The sequence below is a fragment of the Talpa occidentalis genome, unplaced genomic scaffold, assembly GCF_014898055.3.
Source record: "Talpa occidentalis isolate TD23 unplaced genomic scaffold, MPIMG_talOcc4v2.1 talOcc4.11, whole genome shotgun sequence".
In the NCBI taxonomy this organism is placed as follows: Eukaryota; Metazoa; Chordata; class Mammalia; order Eulipotyphla; family Talpidae; genus Talpa; species Talpa occidentalis.
In genome coordinates this window covers 94,515,280-94,529,276 of record NW_023601104.1, presented here as the reverse complement: position 1 = coordinate 94,529,276, position 13,997 = coordinate 94,515,280, and the positions used below count along the sequence as shown (strand labels likewise).

The following is a 13,997-nucleotide window of genomic DNA, read 5'->3' as shown; positions in this document are numbered from 1 at the left end:
GACACCTTCCACCTGTAGCACCAACTTCCATCCCCTCACTTCACACAGCCCAGATCAGCTGTGCCGCTCTCTTAGCTGTGTCACCTTAGGCAAGAGATTGAACATCAGTTCCTTCGTCTAAGCAGCAGAAAATTTATACCCATGAAGAGAACACTCTTGACCTTGGTTAAGACCTGTGTGAAGCCAGCCAGCAAAACTGACTGTAGTCTTGTCTTTCTCCTCTGGATAGCTGGACTCTCGCACTCTGTCTTTACAAGTTCTCCAGCTGATTTTTCTTTTGGATCAAACACCAGCTTCTTTTTGTGGAATAAGTTTAGGAATTTTATAGTCTCTGAGAGAGCTTATGGGCTTTATCAGGAAAGATGGGGATTGTTTACAAAGAGAAAAAACTGCTCTGTTGGTCCTGAGAAATAGGCAGTACCTGCGTTAGCATATTAACTAAAACTGGTTGGTTTTGATATATCAGGTAGACAGTTGGTTTTATGTGTTTATAAGTGAATGTAGATAAAAGAGCCATGGATTCAAAGGCAAACCTGGACAAGCAGAAGAAAGAGTCAGCAAACTTGAAGACAAAAGAATGGATATTATCAAGTCTGAGAAACAGAAAGAAAAGGATTAAAGGAAAGTGAACAGAGTCTAAGGGACCTATAGAGTACCATAAAACAAACCAGGATGCGTGCCATGGCACTCTTAGGATGAGGAAAGAGAGAGACAAGGACAGAGAGAACATTTGAAGAACTAATGACTGAAAACTGCGAGTTGGTGAAAGACATGAATATGAACATCCAAGAAGTTCAAGGACCTCTAAGTGAGATGAACTCAGAGCCCCACACTAAGACATATTATGACCAAGCTTGCAAAAGACAAAAACAAAAGAGAATCTTGAAAGCAGCAAGGGAGAAGCAAATCATCACTTACAAAGGATCCTCAATCGGAAACATTTCCCTTCAGAAATCTTTGAGACTGAAAGACAGTAAGTTGATATATTCAGAGTGCTAGAAGAAGAAAAAACGTCAACCAAGAATCCTATTTCCAACAAAACTGTCCATCAACAGTGTCTTTTCAAAGATAACTTTGGAAGTGAGATAGGATTCACTCCAAAGCAAGTTTTTCCATTGAAATAATTAATCTGTTAATAATTCTAAATTGATAATGGCAACTGTGTTAATACTTGTAATTGTAAAATGTTTATTTTTAACAATTGACTTGCCATCTGTCATGTTTTTATAGATGGGAATTTCTTGGCGATTGGCTCCCACGACAACTGCATCTATATCTATGCAGTCAGTGACAACGGCAGGAAGTACGCGCGGGTTGGCAAGTGCTCGGTAAGCGCCCTTCACCTCCCATGCTGTGAGCAGTCACTCCAGTACATGAGTCAAGCATTAATCAGGAGTTTGTAAGTCAAGCAAAACTGCCATGTGTTCCCCTCCCAGGGTCATTCCAGCTTCATTACTCACCTGGACTGGTCTGTAAACTCACAATTCCTCGTGTCAAATTCCGGAGACTATGAAATCCTTTACTGTGAGTAGCTCCCAGGGGGTGTCTGGGTTCAGATCACATAGAACATTCACTCAGAGACCATGAGGGGGCCTCCTACCAGAACCCACTTCCTTTCCTCCTCTGTGGAAAAAAAAATGGGCTGGGCTGGACAACCTCCCAAGTCCCTCCCAAGACTGAGATACTTAGGGTTCCAACCAGCCTTGGGTCCCCAAGGAAGAGAAGGCCAGACCTTACAGAGAGGGGCTGGAATGGGCGGATGTGGCAAGAATGAGAGTCGTCACAGTGAGAGACACCCTGGGTCGAGATACACCTGAAGTCCAAGCTGCCAGAGAGCACACAGGCTCTCCCCCTGGGGGGATAGCAGCCTCGGAGCCCCTCCTTTCTTCCAGCTCCCCCTGGCCAGTAACTGCCCAGCAGGATCCAGGAGCAACAAGGATGATAAAGGCTGGTGACCATTAGCACAGGCCACCAGCCATGTGCTGGTTCCTCAGACATTGGTCAAGCTCCTACTGGTGCCCAACCTGGGACGGAACACAGGGATCGGGGCAAGAGGCCACATTTTCACATGTGATCTGCAACAAATTCAAGCATATCCCATTTTATAGACAAGGAAATCTAGGCTTGTAGGTACCGAGAGCCAAGGCAGGGAGGTGGATGCCCACCTGAGTGAGTGCCATGCAGGGCTGCTGGAGGAAAGGGGGAGATGACATGTTCCAGAACCTCCTCACCCTCTTCAAGGTCCTCCCCACCTGAAGCAGGGGATGGTTTTCAGGGACAGCCCCTGGGTCTAGACTCTTCTCAGACACAGTCTCATACTCCACTTGGGGAGCTGGCAAATCATCTGGGAGACCAGAGGTCCCTGGTATGGCTGGTTTCCATGAGTTTCCATCCCTAACTGGGAGCTGAAGGAATTGGGGTGTGGGTGTGTGTGTGCGTGTGCACGCGCGCATGTTTTCCAGCTGGGGGGAGCTTATCAGCTGGGATGAGATGCGTTCAGAGGCTCCATGGGGGACAGCGAGCAGGTAGACACCTAGGAGCCCGAGGAAGCTAAAGAAGGAAGTGGGAAGAAAAGCAGAAGAACAGGTGGCCCCACAGAGATCCCCATCTTGTGTTCCAGTGCCAGCTGTGAGCACACTTCCCTGGGGCTGGGAGGCGGAAGGGCCCCCCTCTCGGCACTCTGCAGATGGCGGGCCTGCCTGTGAAGGCTCCCAAGTCATGGCCCATGAACTAAACCCAGACCTTGGCTTTCCCAGGGGTCCCCTCAGCGTGTAAGCAAGTCGTAAGTGTGGAAACCACAAGAGACATTGAGTGGGCCACGTACACCTGCACTTTGGGATTCCACGTCTTTGGTAAGTCATTTGCTATCCACTTTAGGCTATTTCTCGCATGGTTAGGGAATCTCAGAGTCACCAAGTTTGATCAAACTGCACTGTCGCCTTGGGGCCCCTGCCCAAGGCACTCTCCCTGCAGCAACCGGGGATGGAAGGGCTTGCCCCGAGAAGGACCAGAAAGTGGACTTAACCCTTGCCTATTGAGCAAAATGGATCCTGAGATAATTCTCTAGAATCTTCCCACACAGGGTTGTGTCAGACATCCTATGGGGTCAGCTCTTAGATGACTTACGGCAGATGCCCACTTTATGACCACCCCACCCTGCGGTCATCCTTATGATGCATCTGTCCCATAAAATGTCCCATAAAAATGTCAGTCACTTGACAATTTAACGTGCCCAGTACAGTTGCCATCAGCCTGACCACCTGGGGCTGCTGGGAAGGGCCGTGGGCACAGCTCCCATCTCAGACGTCCCACCTGAGGCTCCTTCCTCTCCTGGGCCACGGCTCTTCTTAGTAGAGAATGTGTTGGTTTTTATTCCTCCTGTGTCCTTTTGGAACAAGTGGTGGTTGTTGAGTTACATAAAAATATTATGCTAAACTGTAACCCTGGGTCCTAAGCACTTAATTAGAAAAAAAATTATTAAATTGAAATAAGAAATTTGTTTTTAAAAAAAAGCACAATGGTAGTGTAAAAGTTAGTGAGTTGGTACAAGACTTTGGTCTTTCCCACCCCCCCCCCCATTAGCAAACTTCAAGTGATTTTGAGAAAACTTTTCCAAGTTACTAATTTTTTATTTTATCCTTTTAATGTTAATAAAAATGAAAATTTCTCAGTACTTTTGTTGTTTATTGTGTAAATCACAGTCAGACATGAACTGTGCTGAACTTTTCAAATTATGACGTTTTAGAACAAATTATATGACGGCAATGTATTTTTTTACATTTTACTGTCATTTAAAATCTCTCATCAAATTCCACCAAAGATTATCAGTCATGCCATGATTAGCTTTCTATAACAAATTAGCTTTCTATAACCACTTTCTTTCTGCATAAAAATCAGTGTCAATGAAATAAAAAATAAAGCTGGGCCTTCCTGGTGGCGCAGCAGTTGAGTGCTGGGTTGTGAAGCTGCCCGCAGCCTCTGCAGCGCCGGTTTGATCCCCGACTGCTGGCAAGGGTCCCACGTGGCACACAGACCTCTCTTGCCGCGCCCGCTGCTCCCCTCAGCAGTGTACTTCATCAGTCTGCCTATTCTGATCCCCGCTCTGGCTCTGGTGAATTCTCTCACCCTCCCGTACTTCTGACTGTACCCAGTGCTTGTATGAATAAATAAATAAATAAATAAATCTTTATAAATAAATAAATGAATAAATAAATAAATAAATAAAATAAAGCTGCTACAAGGCAAAGAATACTGACCTGTTTTAAACGTCAGCCCCAGGTTTCTTCCACTTACTTAGCTGCCGAGAATGAATTGTGTATAAGCAAAACCTGCAACGCACTGCAGTGTCGAAGGGCTCAAACTTAGAGATCTAGATTTTATCAGATCCATGAACAAAATTTTTAAAAGCAGTCATCGTGTAAAATAGCAGCTGCCAGAACCTTCGCGCTTGACCTTCAGAAGTTGACTCACTGCAGCTTGCTTCATTTTTGGAAGGCTCGTCAGAATTTTCCACAGGATCTGGAACTTCATCCTTACCCACCTCTCCAGCCGCAAGCGATGCTTTTCCCTCCCCAAGCGGTTTGGACAGAGCGTCAGCCAGTCTCCTGAACTGGCCAGACTGCCTGCTGCAGGCTGTTGAGGAGGCTGGGGCCCTGCTGTCCAGTGGCCTGTGAGGGGGGCGTGTCAGAGGCGCCTCCCTTCAGTGGGTCTGTGGTCTTGGCCTGTGAGCACATTCACCTCTTCAATACCAGAGATGCTTCTGTAAGGAGAACCGAGTTCCTTACCATTTGCTCAGCTGCCCGTGAACCACCTTCTTCTCTCTAAAAACAGCACCTTTCCCGCCAACTTGCACATGTGCCTGCCACATGGCGAGTTTCTCCTGGTTCATGATGGTCTCTTTCATCTTGTTGGAAAAGAAAAGGGGCCCCTCAGAGAACTAGGGTTCACACTCAGGGGATCTGGGGAGGACCAGCTGAGGTTAGGCGCACACACGCGGGACCTGCCAGTGTACTGGTGGATCAACATTATGATATTTTCACTATCCAGTAGCATCTGAAGAGTGGATTAGTATCATAAAGCAGAGGTCTGTGATAGTTATGGTAGAGTTATTATCTCTTTTTTGGTTCTTAAACTATTTCACTTCAAAGTTCAGCTTTAGAACAGATTCTTAAATGATCAAAAATAAATTGCCACAATTTAGTAGAATAAAAAAGAAAAGGCAATATTTATTAGCTCTTTACATAAGACCTACATCAGTAGTCAGTTGGAATTCACAAATCTTTTTAGAGTGACAGTTGACAGTTTGCTAGTGTTAAATGCTGGGACCCCTGGATTTACACCAGAGCTGCCATTTGAGAAACTGGTATGTATCCAGTTCTATCATATCTGAAGTTACCGGAATCAAAAAGGGTTTTCTGGAGAGGTGGTCAGGAGGCACCATTCCCCAGACCATGTCCCAGACCACAACAAGCAGATCCCACACCTGCTGGGTACCAGCAGGCAAGCAGCATCCACAAAGAGCTGACACCAAAGATACACTCAGATGCAGGGTTAAAAAGGCCTTTGGAGAGCCTCTCATATGTGAAGAGTTACCCCAGGTAAAGAACAGGAAACTACAGGCTTGAGTACTAGTCAGTTTTCCATTAGATGCTTTGGAGATAATGGAAACCATTATCTCGCAGGGGTTCTGGCTTTCTGCTGCAGAAGGAGCCTCAAAAAAGGTGGGCAGCCAGTGAGCCTGTCTTTGTTACTCTGCATCAAAGGTTTTCTAGGACTGCCTGGAATGATGATCCAGGGAGAGGCTGGAGCAAGGATAAAGCCTTCCTCTGGTTCTGGCTTCAAAAGCCTTAGACATAAGGTGATTTTATTTTCCCAAGAGCTCGACCATCAGTCCGTGTGGTGTGGCCCCTTTTACAGGCACGTCCAGTGCTGTGTTCATGTGTTTGTTTTAGGAGTGTGGCCGGAAGGCTCAGATGGAACCGATATCAACGCTGTCTGTCGGGCCCAAGAGAAAAAACTCCTGTCGACAGGGGACGACTTTGGCAAAGTGCACCTCTTCTCTTATCCCTGCTCGCAGTTCCGGGTAAGGGGTTGTCTTCTCTGACCTCACCTATTATGGGGTGCACCCTTCCAGCCTGAACTGGCTGTTTGGTAATCGCCCCAAAATGTGCTGGGGTCCCGCTGCTTTGGGGGCTCCTCGTTGCTCTCCACAGAAAGCCCTGACCCTCTCAGGGCCTACAAAGGAGCCCCAGGACCTGCATCCCCTCTCCACCTCACTCCCGCTGCTCCAGCCCTGCTGAGCAGCACCTGTGGCCAGCACGTCCTTCCTCACCCTTCTGGGACCTGGTCCTCCTTCCTTGAGGAGGGCCCCATCTTTGCCCTCCAGAGTGTGGTTAGCCCCCTGGGCCACCATGCCCCCCACCAGCCCCCTGCCCCGGGGACTGTCACTGGCAGTGACAGTCCCAGCCCAGGGTGGTCATTTGCTCCTGTCTGTCGCCCACCAGGCCAGGATTCTCCATGTGAGGGAGGCAGGCCTCGGGGGTGTGGGGGGCGGGGGGAGCTGTACCCACCTGTGTCTGTGCAAGAGTAGGTATAGAATTCCAGCACTTTCCAGCCATCAGCTCCTCTGTCATCCTCCCCAGGCTCCCAGCCACGTCTACAGTGGGCACAGCAGTCACGTCACCAGTGTCGACTTCCTCTGTGACGACAGCCACCTCATCTCCACGGGCGGCAAAGACACGAGCATCATGCAGTGGCGGGTCATCTAGTCCTGGGCAAGAACCTGGAGCAGAACAGGCTGAGGACGGCCCGGCTGCTGGCCCCTCGCTGTCACTGTGATTTCTGTCTTGTTCTTACAAACCTCAGGAAAACTCTGCCCCTACCGCTTACCTTAGCTTGGTGCATCCCGAGCAGCCCAGCAGGGGGGCCCGGCAGGGTTCCCTCTGGGGTGGTGGGGGGGGAGATCCATGACACACATTTCATAGAAAAAAGACGCCAAGGTTTACATTACAGCGACATCAACAAGAGTCACTGGTATGTCCTTAGTAACTTTTCTACGAACCCTTCAAAAATGGTCACAGGATGCCTTTCAAATACTGCGGCAGGCTCTGCTGTTTCTCGTCCCGCTGGCCGCGGCGGGTGTCCCTGGGGTGTCCCTGACAGCGAGGAGTACCGAGCTGTGGTCGCGGGGTGCCCGGCCCAAGAGGACAGGTGGGGGGGGGGGGCGGCTGACCAGCCTCCCAGGTGGGCTTGAGTGTGAGCTCGATGCGTTCCCCTTGCACCTCCCTCTGGGCTGGAGGGAGGAAACCGATGTATCCTCTTGGGTTAAGCCGATTAGTCTCCTCATTGTTTGAAGAATTGCAGCAGTATAGACAGGCCCTTCGGTGCTTCAGCTGGACAGGACCCCGCTCTGGGCGGCCAGGCCTCCCCTGCACGAGCTGCGCCCTGAGGTGGAGACGCAGCCACCTCCTCTGTACAGGAATTGGCATGAGACCGTGTTGTACTTGTCTAGGACGTTAGCAACTCATAATAAACACGTCAGGCTAGGCTTTGCTCTTTTATGCTCTTGGACACTATAATTTTGTATTTTAAGACCAAGTAGACCAAGTCAAAAGATCTCTCTTAAGTGTACCGTGCACCTGCGGCCGGAGGTGCGGAGGCCCGGGGCGCGCCCACAGGCGGGGCGGATTGAAGTGTTTACATTGGGGGATGTGTCTCAGACCTGCAAGTAGAAGCGTGATGGATGGACTTAAAAACAAAAATGAAGATTTACTTGTTCCAGGCACGTCACCGCCTCAGGCAACCTGGCCGCACGCACTGGCCGGCCCCAAGGACTGGCCCACCGAAGGGTCCCCGCGGAGGGCCGGACTCCAGCCCATAGTGTGTATTAAAGACGGATCTGTTTGTATGTATCCTTATCAAATATATTCTATAATGAAATGAAGTCTCAAAAGTGGATTTCTTATTGACCTATACTCATGAAAGTATATGAATTAAAATATTTAAAATTAGATACGATTCACACTAGATTCTGTTTCCTGTTCAGGTGTTCCTTTCCTCACCCCGCCATTTGCAAGTGGGGTCCTTGGTGGACTAGAAAACAGAAGGACTCTGCTTAATTACATCCCCCTTGCTGGTTTACTGGGTTATGTAAATTCTGGCAAAACTGCAGAAATAATCAGATCAGGGAAGGCAGAGGGAGCCGTCATTGACTTACAAGATCTGCTGCTTCTGTCTATTCCTAGCATATATATAGAACCTATGAGTTAGGTTATAATATATATTATAAGCAATGAATATGATAAGTAATAGAAGTAATCTGTCTTAGCACATATAAACTGTAGTTTGTGTGGATTAACTCGCTGCTGCCTTGGCACTTGCCTGCATGGTAAATGAAATTCTTTAAGGACAGGATCAACCTGGCAGGTGTTCATTGTTTGCTAATCCTGAGCCCAGTGCGCTCTGGCCCCCACCCCCACCCACCACCTATCAGGCAGACAAACCTAGAACCCTCAGGAGCCTGCTCAGCCAGAGGCCCCAGAGCAGGGTTGACCAGCAACCTGAGGCCAGCCCTCTTCATCCAGTGGCCCATGGGCACCTGAGCCCTTGGCCTGCTGCAGAGAATGCCAGGAGAAGGGCTGTTACTGGAATCTGGGTGAGGTGATATTATGAGGACTTGGGTGCAAGCAGTCGCGGAGGGGAGAAGGATGGCCCGAGAGGTTTCAGGGGCGATGTCAGCAGGCCTGGGGCAATGGACATGATCAGGCCTGGCTCCTGGTGCTCCCCGGTCAGATGGGCATGCTGATGGCAAAGAGGGGGGGTGCTGCCAGCTTCAGAGGATGCAGAGCAGGCCGTGGCCAGATTGAAGAGGGAAGGGTCCTCTTCCATCTCCACGTGCAAGCGCAAGCTCAGAACAGAAACTGGCTGCAGGTGCGGGAGGCGCAGCCAGGGAGGTAGGCATTGAAGCCAGAGCCAGAGCCAGGGAGGGTGCAGATTTCAGGGAGCTGGTCAAGCCCTCAAGGGCCCCTGATCCTCGGGGGATGGTGAGGGGGCTCTGGAATTCCAGGACAGGTGGAGGAGCATGGGCTGCCAGATAGGTGGGAGGAAGCCAGGAGGGGGCCCGGGCCAGGCAGAGGACAGACCCCCCCCACAGCGAGCGGGTAGGGCCTGCAGCAGTGCCTTGGGCTGGCTCAAGCCACAGCGGGTGAGATTTTCACCAGTTTCCTAGCATTCGAGGTGCTGGGTGGGAGATGTGGTGTAGTAGAGAGGGCCCCCCAAGTGAGGACGAGAACCCAGGTTGGGGATCCATGGGGGTAGGCATGGTCACATGGGGGTCTCTGGGGCCAGCTGGAATTGGGGGGAGAACATGGGGTGGGTCCTGGCTTTCAGAGACCTCTGATTCCCCATGTGAGGTGCAGGGGGTGCACCCAACAGTGGGGGTGTACCTGACAGTGGGGGTGAGGCTGCAAAGCCTCCAGGCATCTTCCCCAGCTCCTCATTTTCCATACTTCTGACCCCCAGCATTAGCCCTTGTCATTATTTGGCCATTTTTTCCTGTGATTCGGAAACAGGCTTCCGCCATGAAGACTTTGAGGCCAAAGAACACATGAAGCAGCAACCCTGGAGAACCCCAGGCCACCTGGAGCCACGGGGGGGGGGGGCATCTGATGCACAACTGGGGCTACAGCTTTTTGTGAAAATGAGCTGAGAAATCTGTGCTCCTTGCAAGGTAGAAACTGCTTCCAGGCTGGTCTTCCTGCTGATTCTTTTTTTTTTTCCCTAAAGATTTATTTATGCATACAAGACCTGGGGCACAGACCAAAGGTGCAGGGGGTGAGACACCAGAGACAGAGTGGGGAACAGAACAGGCAGACTGACTGAAATACACTGCCGAGGGGAGCAGCACGCAAGTCAGGAGAGGTCTGCTGTGTTAGGTGGGTACCTCCCTGGCTGGGGATTGAACTTGTGCTGCAGAGGCTGTGGACAGCTTCCTAGGTTGTGTCTTAACCCCTTGAGCCTCCAGGGAGGTCCTCCTGCTGCTTCTTTTAACCCATATATCTATCAAACATATACAAAGCAGGAGGAGCCTTTCATCTGGCTTTAAAAATTATTGATATTTAGAAAATCTATTTCCAGCTTCTGGTGATTTTGTTTTGATTTTTTGTTTGTTTGTTTTCGAGGGGCAGAGAGGTAGCTGGATATTTTAAAAGCAAGGCCGAGCCACCCTGTTGAGACAGGGCAAGCTAGGGTTATTAGGCAGTTTTAGGGACAGTGCAGGAGGGGACCTCTGAAGAATTTAGGGAGGCTTCAGAGATAAGGACAACCAAAGAAATATAACCAATTCCATTAGGAAAAACAAACATGCCAGGACCAAGGACAACATTGTTAACGCTGGTCCTGGTTTCCTTCAGGTGGTAAAGGGAGGCGGAGATTGGAGAAATGGAGAGTGGTTTAATTTATGGACACATTAAAAGGGCAGCTGTTTAACTTCAATGCAGGGATGCCCATCCAGAAGACTGGGCCATAAATTTAAAAATGCAACAAATGGGGAAAGAGAAAGCTGTTAGATAAGGAATGTGAAGATCCCCACTCAGTAGCAAATTGAGTGAGACAGCCGAGAACAGACCAATCACAAAGAGACTGGTGGAGCTTTAGAATAATGAGGGAAAAAAGGTCTATATTCCCTGAGACACGACTCCACTTTGGCTTCCTTGCCCCTCCCAGGCCTGGTTTCCTGGCCTGGGAGTCCCACTTTATTTCTGCTCGTTTTCTCCTCAATAAACTTTTTCTTTCTATAAACGAACCTGCCTCTTCTCGCTTGCTTGCCTGAGCGTCTGCGAAGTTCCTGCTGCGGCTTCGTGAGACACCAACCCGTGGGGGTCTAGTGGCTGGGGCTCAGCGCTGCCCTGCAGCCTGGGATCCGTTCCTGGCTGGGAGACTAGGCCTGACAATTCTGGTATCACTGTCAAGTCACCTGTAAACATTGGCGATGCCCAGGAGAAGACCCTTTATGTCGCCCTCATGACATGGCCAGTGCCAGCCCTTGTTCCAGTTTTGGGTTGCCACACGCCCGCCAGGCTGGCACCCTCCATGAAAGAATTGGGTGAGGGCTCAACGCAGGCCAGCAGCCTGGTCAGCTGTTCCCAGAACCCATTTTGCCTGTGGCCGGAGGCTGCAGCCCTGAGGCATTTGCTCCCCCAGTCCCACCACCCCCAGACCCCCGGCCTCACACTGGGCCTCTGCCCCACGGAAACTACCCCCCCAGGTCGCCGAGCCCCAATCCCTCAGGCCTGGGCTGGTGGCGAGACCAGATCCCAGCAGCCTGGGCAACCTCTGCTCCCTGTCGGTGCAGCCTCGTTCAGGGTGCGCTCCCCGCAGCTCCCAGCCTCCCCCACCACAGCTTTTCGCCTGGAGCCTCTTACACCCATTTCAGCGAACACAGGACACAAATTTGGTTATTTAGATTTAGAACAAAACAGGCGGCCCAGCGCCATCAGACCACGGAAGAGGCGGGCGCCCAGGCGTCAGGCCCGGGCCGCCCTCGTGCGCCACCTGCTGGCGGAAGCGAGCGGCGTCTCCGGCCCGAGCTGGAGCCGAGCGCCTGGGGCCCGCGTCTGGAGAGGCAGGAAGGGAACCCCCCGCTGAGATGGTTTCCCATTCTCAGGTCAGGTAGGTGTTCAGGTGACTCTCCTCAGGGAGCTACCTGGGGTCCGTGGGGAACCCCGGTGTTGCTGATGGCCGCTCGCCCCCCCACCTTGACCTGGGTCCTGCACCCCCAGGGCCAGCACTGGTCCCCAGCTCACTCTCCCTTTCGGCTGGGGCGCTGGGGTGGGGCCCCTCAGGGCCGTGGGAGAGGCCCTAAGATGCGCCATCTGGCCTGGGGAGGCCTTGTGTTGCCTGCCCCCCAAGACCAACAGGAAGCAGCTCCCCACACCCTGCCCTCTGGGCACCTGGCTGAGCGAGGCTGCCTTTAGATGCTCGGCCTGGAGCAGAGTCCGGGGGCACACCGCCAGCCCCCAAGGGACTGGGGTGAGAGAGAAGCACCCCCTTCCCTCTGGGGACAAAGGGGATGGGAGTCACCAGCTCTGCTTTCCCCCAAAGAAATCTTCACAAACACTTTTTGAAAATTCTGACTGTGGCTCTTTTATACCCTCCTGTGATGGAGTCTGAGGGTTCCTGGACCCTCCTTTTCCAGTTCTGCGGCAGTTTGGCGGGGACCCTGCAGGGCCACACCCTGGGGCCTGAGCTCCTGGCTGGGGTGTCCCTTCCACATCTGGGGACACAGCAAGACTTCTCGTCCTGTGCTTTGTGTGCTGAGCCATTTTCCTGGGTATCTCTTCCTAGGAGGGGCCTCTGGCTTCCTGGGGTGCCCGTTGCCTCACTGAGTTTTGCCCGGTCATCCTCAGTCTTGGGCCAGCAGAGCCCCCTTGTGCTGCTTCATCTGCATAATGCAGCTGTGGGAGGGGCCCCCCCGCCCCACTTTTGAAGATGAAGAGGCAGCAGGTCAGAAAGTTAGAGGGACAGCAGGCCCCTGACTCCAACTGTGGAAGCGGGGCTGGGGGAGGGTGCTGGGGGCAGCGGGAGGGCAGGCACCCTGGTGGAGGATGGAGGATGGTTAGGGCTGGGTGGTGAGGTCGCGGGCAACTGAAGAGGCATGAACCCGGGCCCCTCTGTCGCATGCAGTGTTGCTGACCCACAATTAATAATAATAATAGTAATACTAATAATAATAAGGTTTTAAAAGAAAGAGGAAGTGCTTGCAGGCTGGCGGGAGGCAGCGCCATGGGTGACCCGGTTCGCCCGAGCTGCGTCCTGAGCCCCGTCTCAGACCCTGTCCTGCAGTTGCTACTCGCGGGTCCAGACCATGTCGGGAACATGTGGGGCCCCGACACGCATGGGCGGCTCGGCCAGAAAGCAGCTGGTTTCCCGGGCTCGCCCACGGCTGAGCACGGACACTTGGGCTCCGAGAGGCTGGTGGCCCATCACGCCAGAGTCATGAATCCTGGGAAATGCGGGCGGAGACGGTTACCGAAGAAAGGCGTGGACGGGGACACAGAAGCCGGGGCTTCGCCTTCCCCTCGGCTCCCTCAGCTTCTGCCTAATCGGTCGCCCAATCCTGAAGCGCTGGATGGGGCAGGCCCACGGGAGCCTTTCTGGGATCCGCGTGTCGGGGCAGTTTCCTCAGATTACACCCCACTTTCCCCTGATAGGCAACACCAGCAGCCAGAGGCCCTCAGTGTCGCAGCTGGACATCCTGTGCCATGGAAGGAGGACCCCCCAACAGAGGGGAACCCCAAGCTCATCCCCCTGCCCCTTTGATTAGGCCAGTTGCCATGTCCTGGGGGGGCAGAATGGCCTCCGCGGGGAAAGAGTGTGCTTGGAACATTCAGCTGCCTCCTCGGGGCGCGCTCCCTCCTTCCCTGCTGATCTAGGCGATGGCTCTCCTCCCAGGCCAGTGTCCATGGCCTGTGGCATTTCTGGGATCCCCCTGGCCTTCGCGGTCACCTCCAGCCCCGGTGAGTGGTGAAGGCAGGAAAGGAGAGTCACTGTCAAGGGCGCCCCGCTGGCTGCCACCCCCACGTGCGCTGCAGGGAGGCACAGCGCCCGTGCTCACGTGGTTGCTGTGGTTGATTTTATTCTGACTTGCACGGAAGTGGTGGGTCGAGGAAGCAGCGTCAGCTCGCCATCCGGGTGGAGACAGGCGGGAGAAGCCGCCACGCCTGGTGCGCCTCACCTCCACTCGCGGGTCCCTGGCGTCGGGGGAAGCGAAAAAGTATTTTCAGAAACGGAGATGCTGTTCTGGCACGTTAGCGCCTGCACGCCTCCTCCCCGGGCTCAGCAGCTCGTGGGCACAGACAGCAGCAGGAGCAGTGGACGGAGGGGACAGCGGGCTCGGGAGGACGCCCCCGGGGGACCCGCGCTCACCACCTCGCAGGCTGAGCCCCAGGGCAGGGTGTTGATTGAACGCCCTGTGATATGAAAGGTGGAGCTGCAAGCAA

At 52.7% G+C, this 13,997-nt stretch overlaps 1 protein-coding gene across 1 annotated transcript in view; it reads left to right on the top strand.

The window, feature by feature from the left end:
- Positions 1-8,028, top strand: part of EML1 (EMAP like 1) — a 102,614-nt gene extending 94,586 nt beyond the window's left edge. Inside the window, exons 18-22 of the mRNA XM_037503917.2 lie at positions 1,231-1,328; positions 1,437-1,524; positions 2,757-2,852; positions 5,952-6,082; positions 6,642-8,028. Coding sequence (XP_037359814.1) covers positions 1,231-1,328; positions 1,437-1,524; positions 2,757-2,852; positions 5,952-6,082; positions 6,642-6,767 — 539 coding nt within the window. The 3' untranslated portion in view covers positions 6,768-8,028. The remainder of the gene's footprint in view (positions 1-1,230; positions 1,329-1,436; positions 1,525-2,756; positions 2,853-5,951; positions 6,083-6,641) is intronic.
- Positions 8,029-13,997: the final 5,969 nt, after the last annotated feature.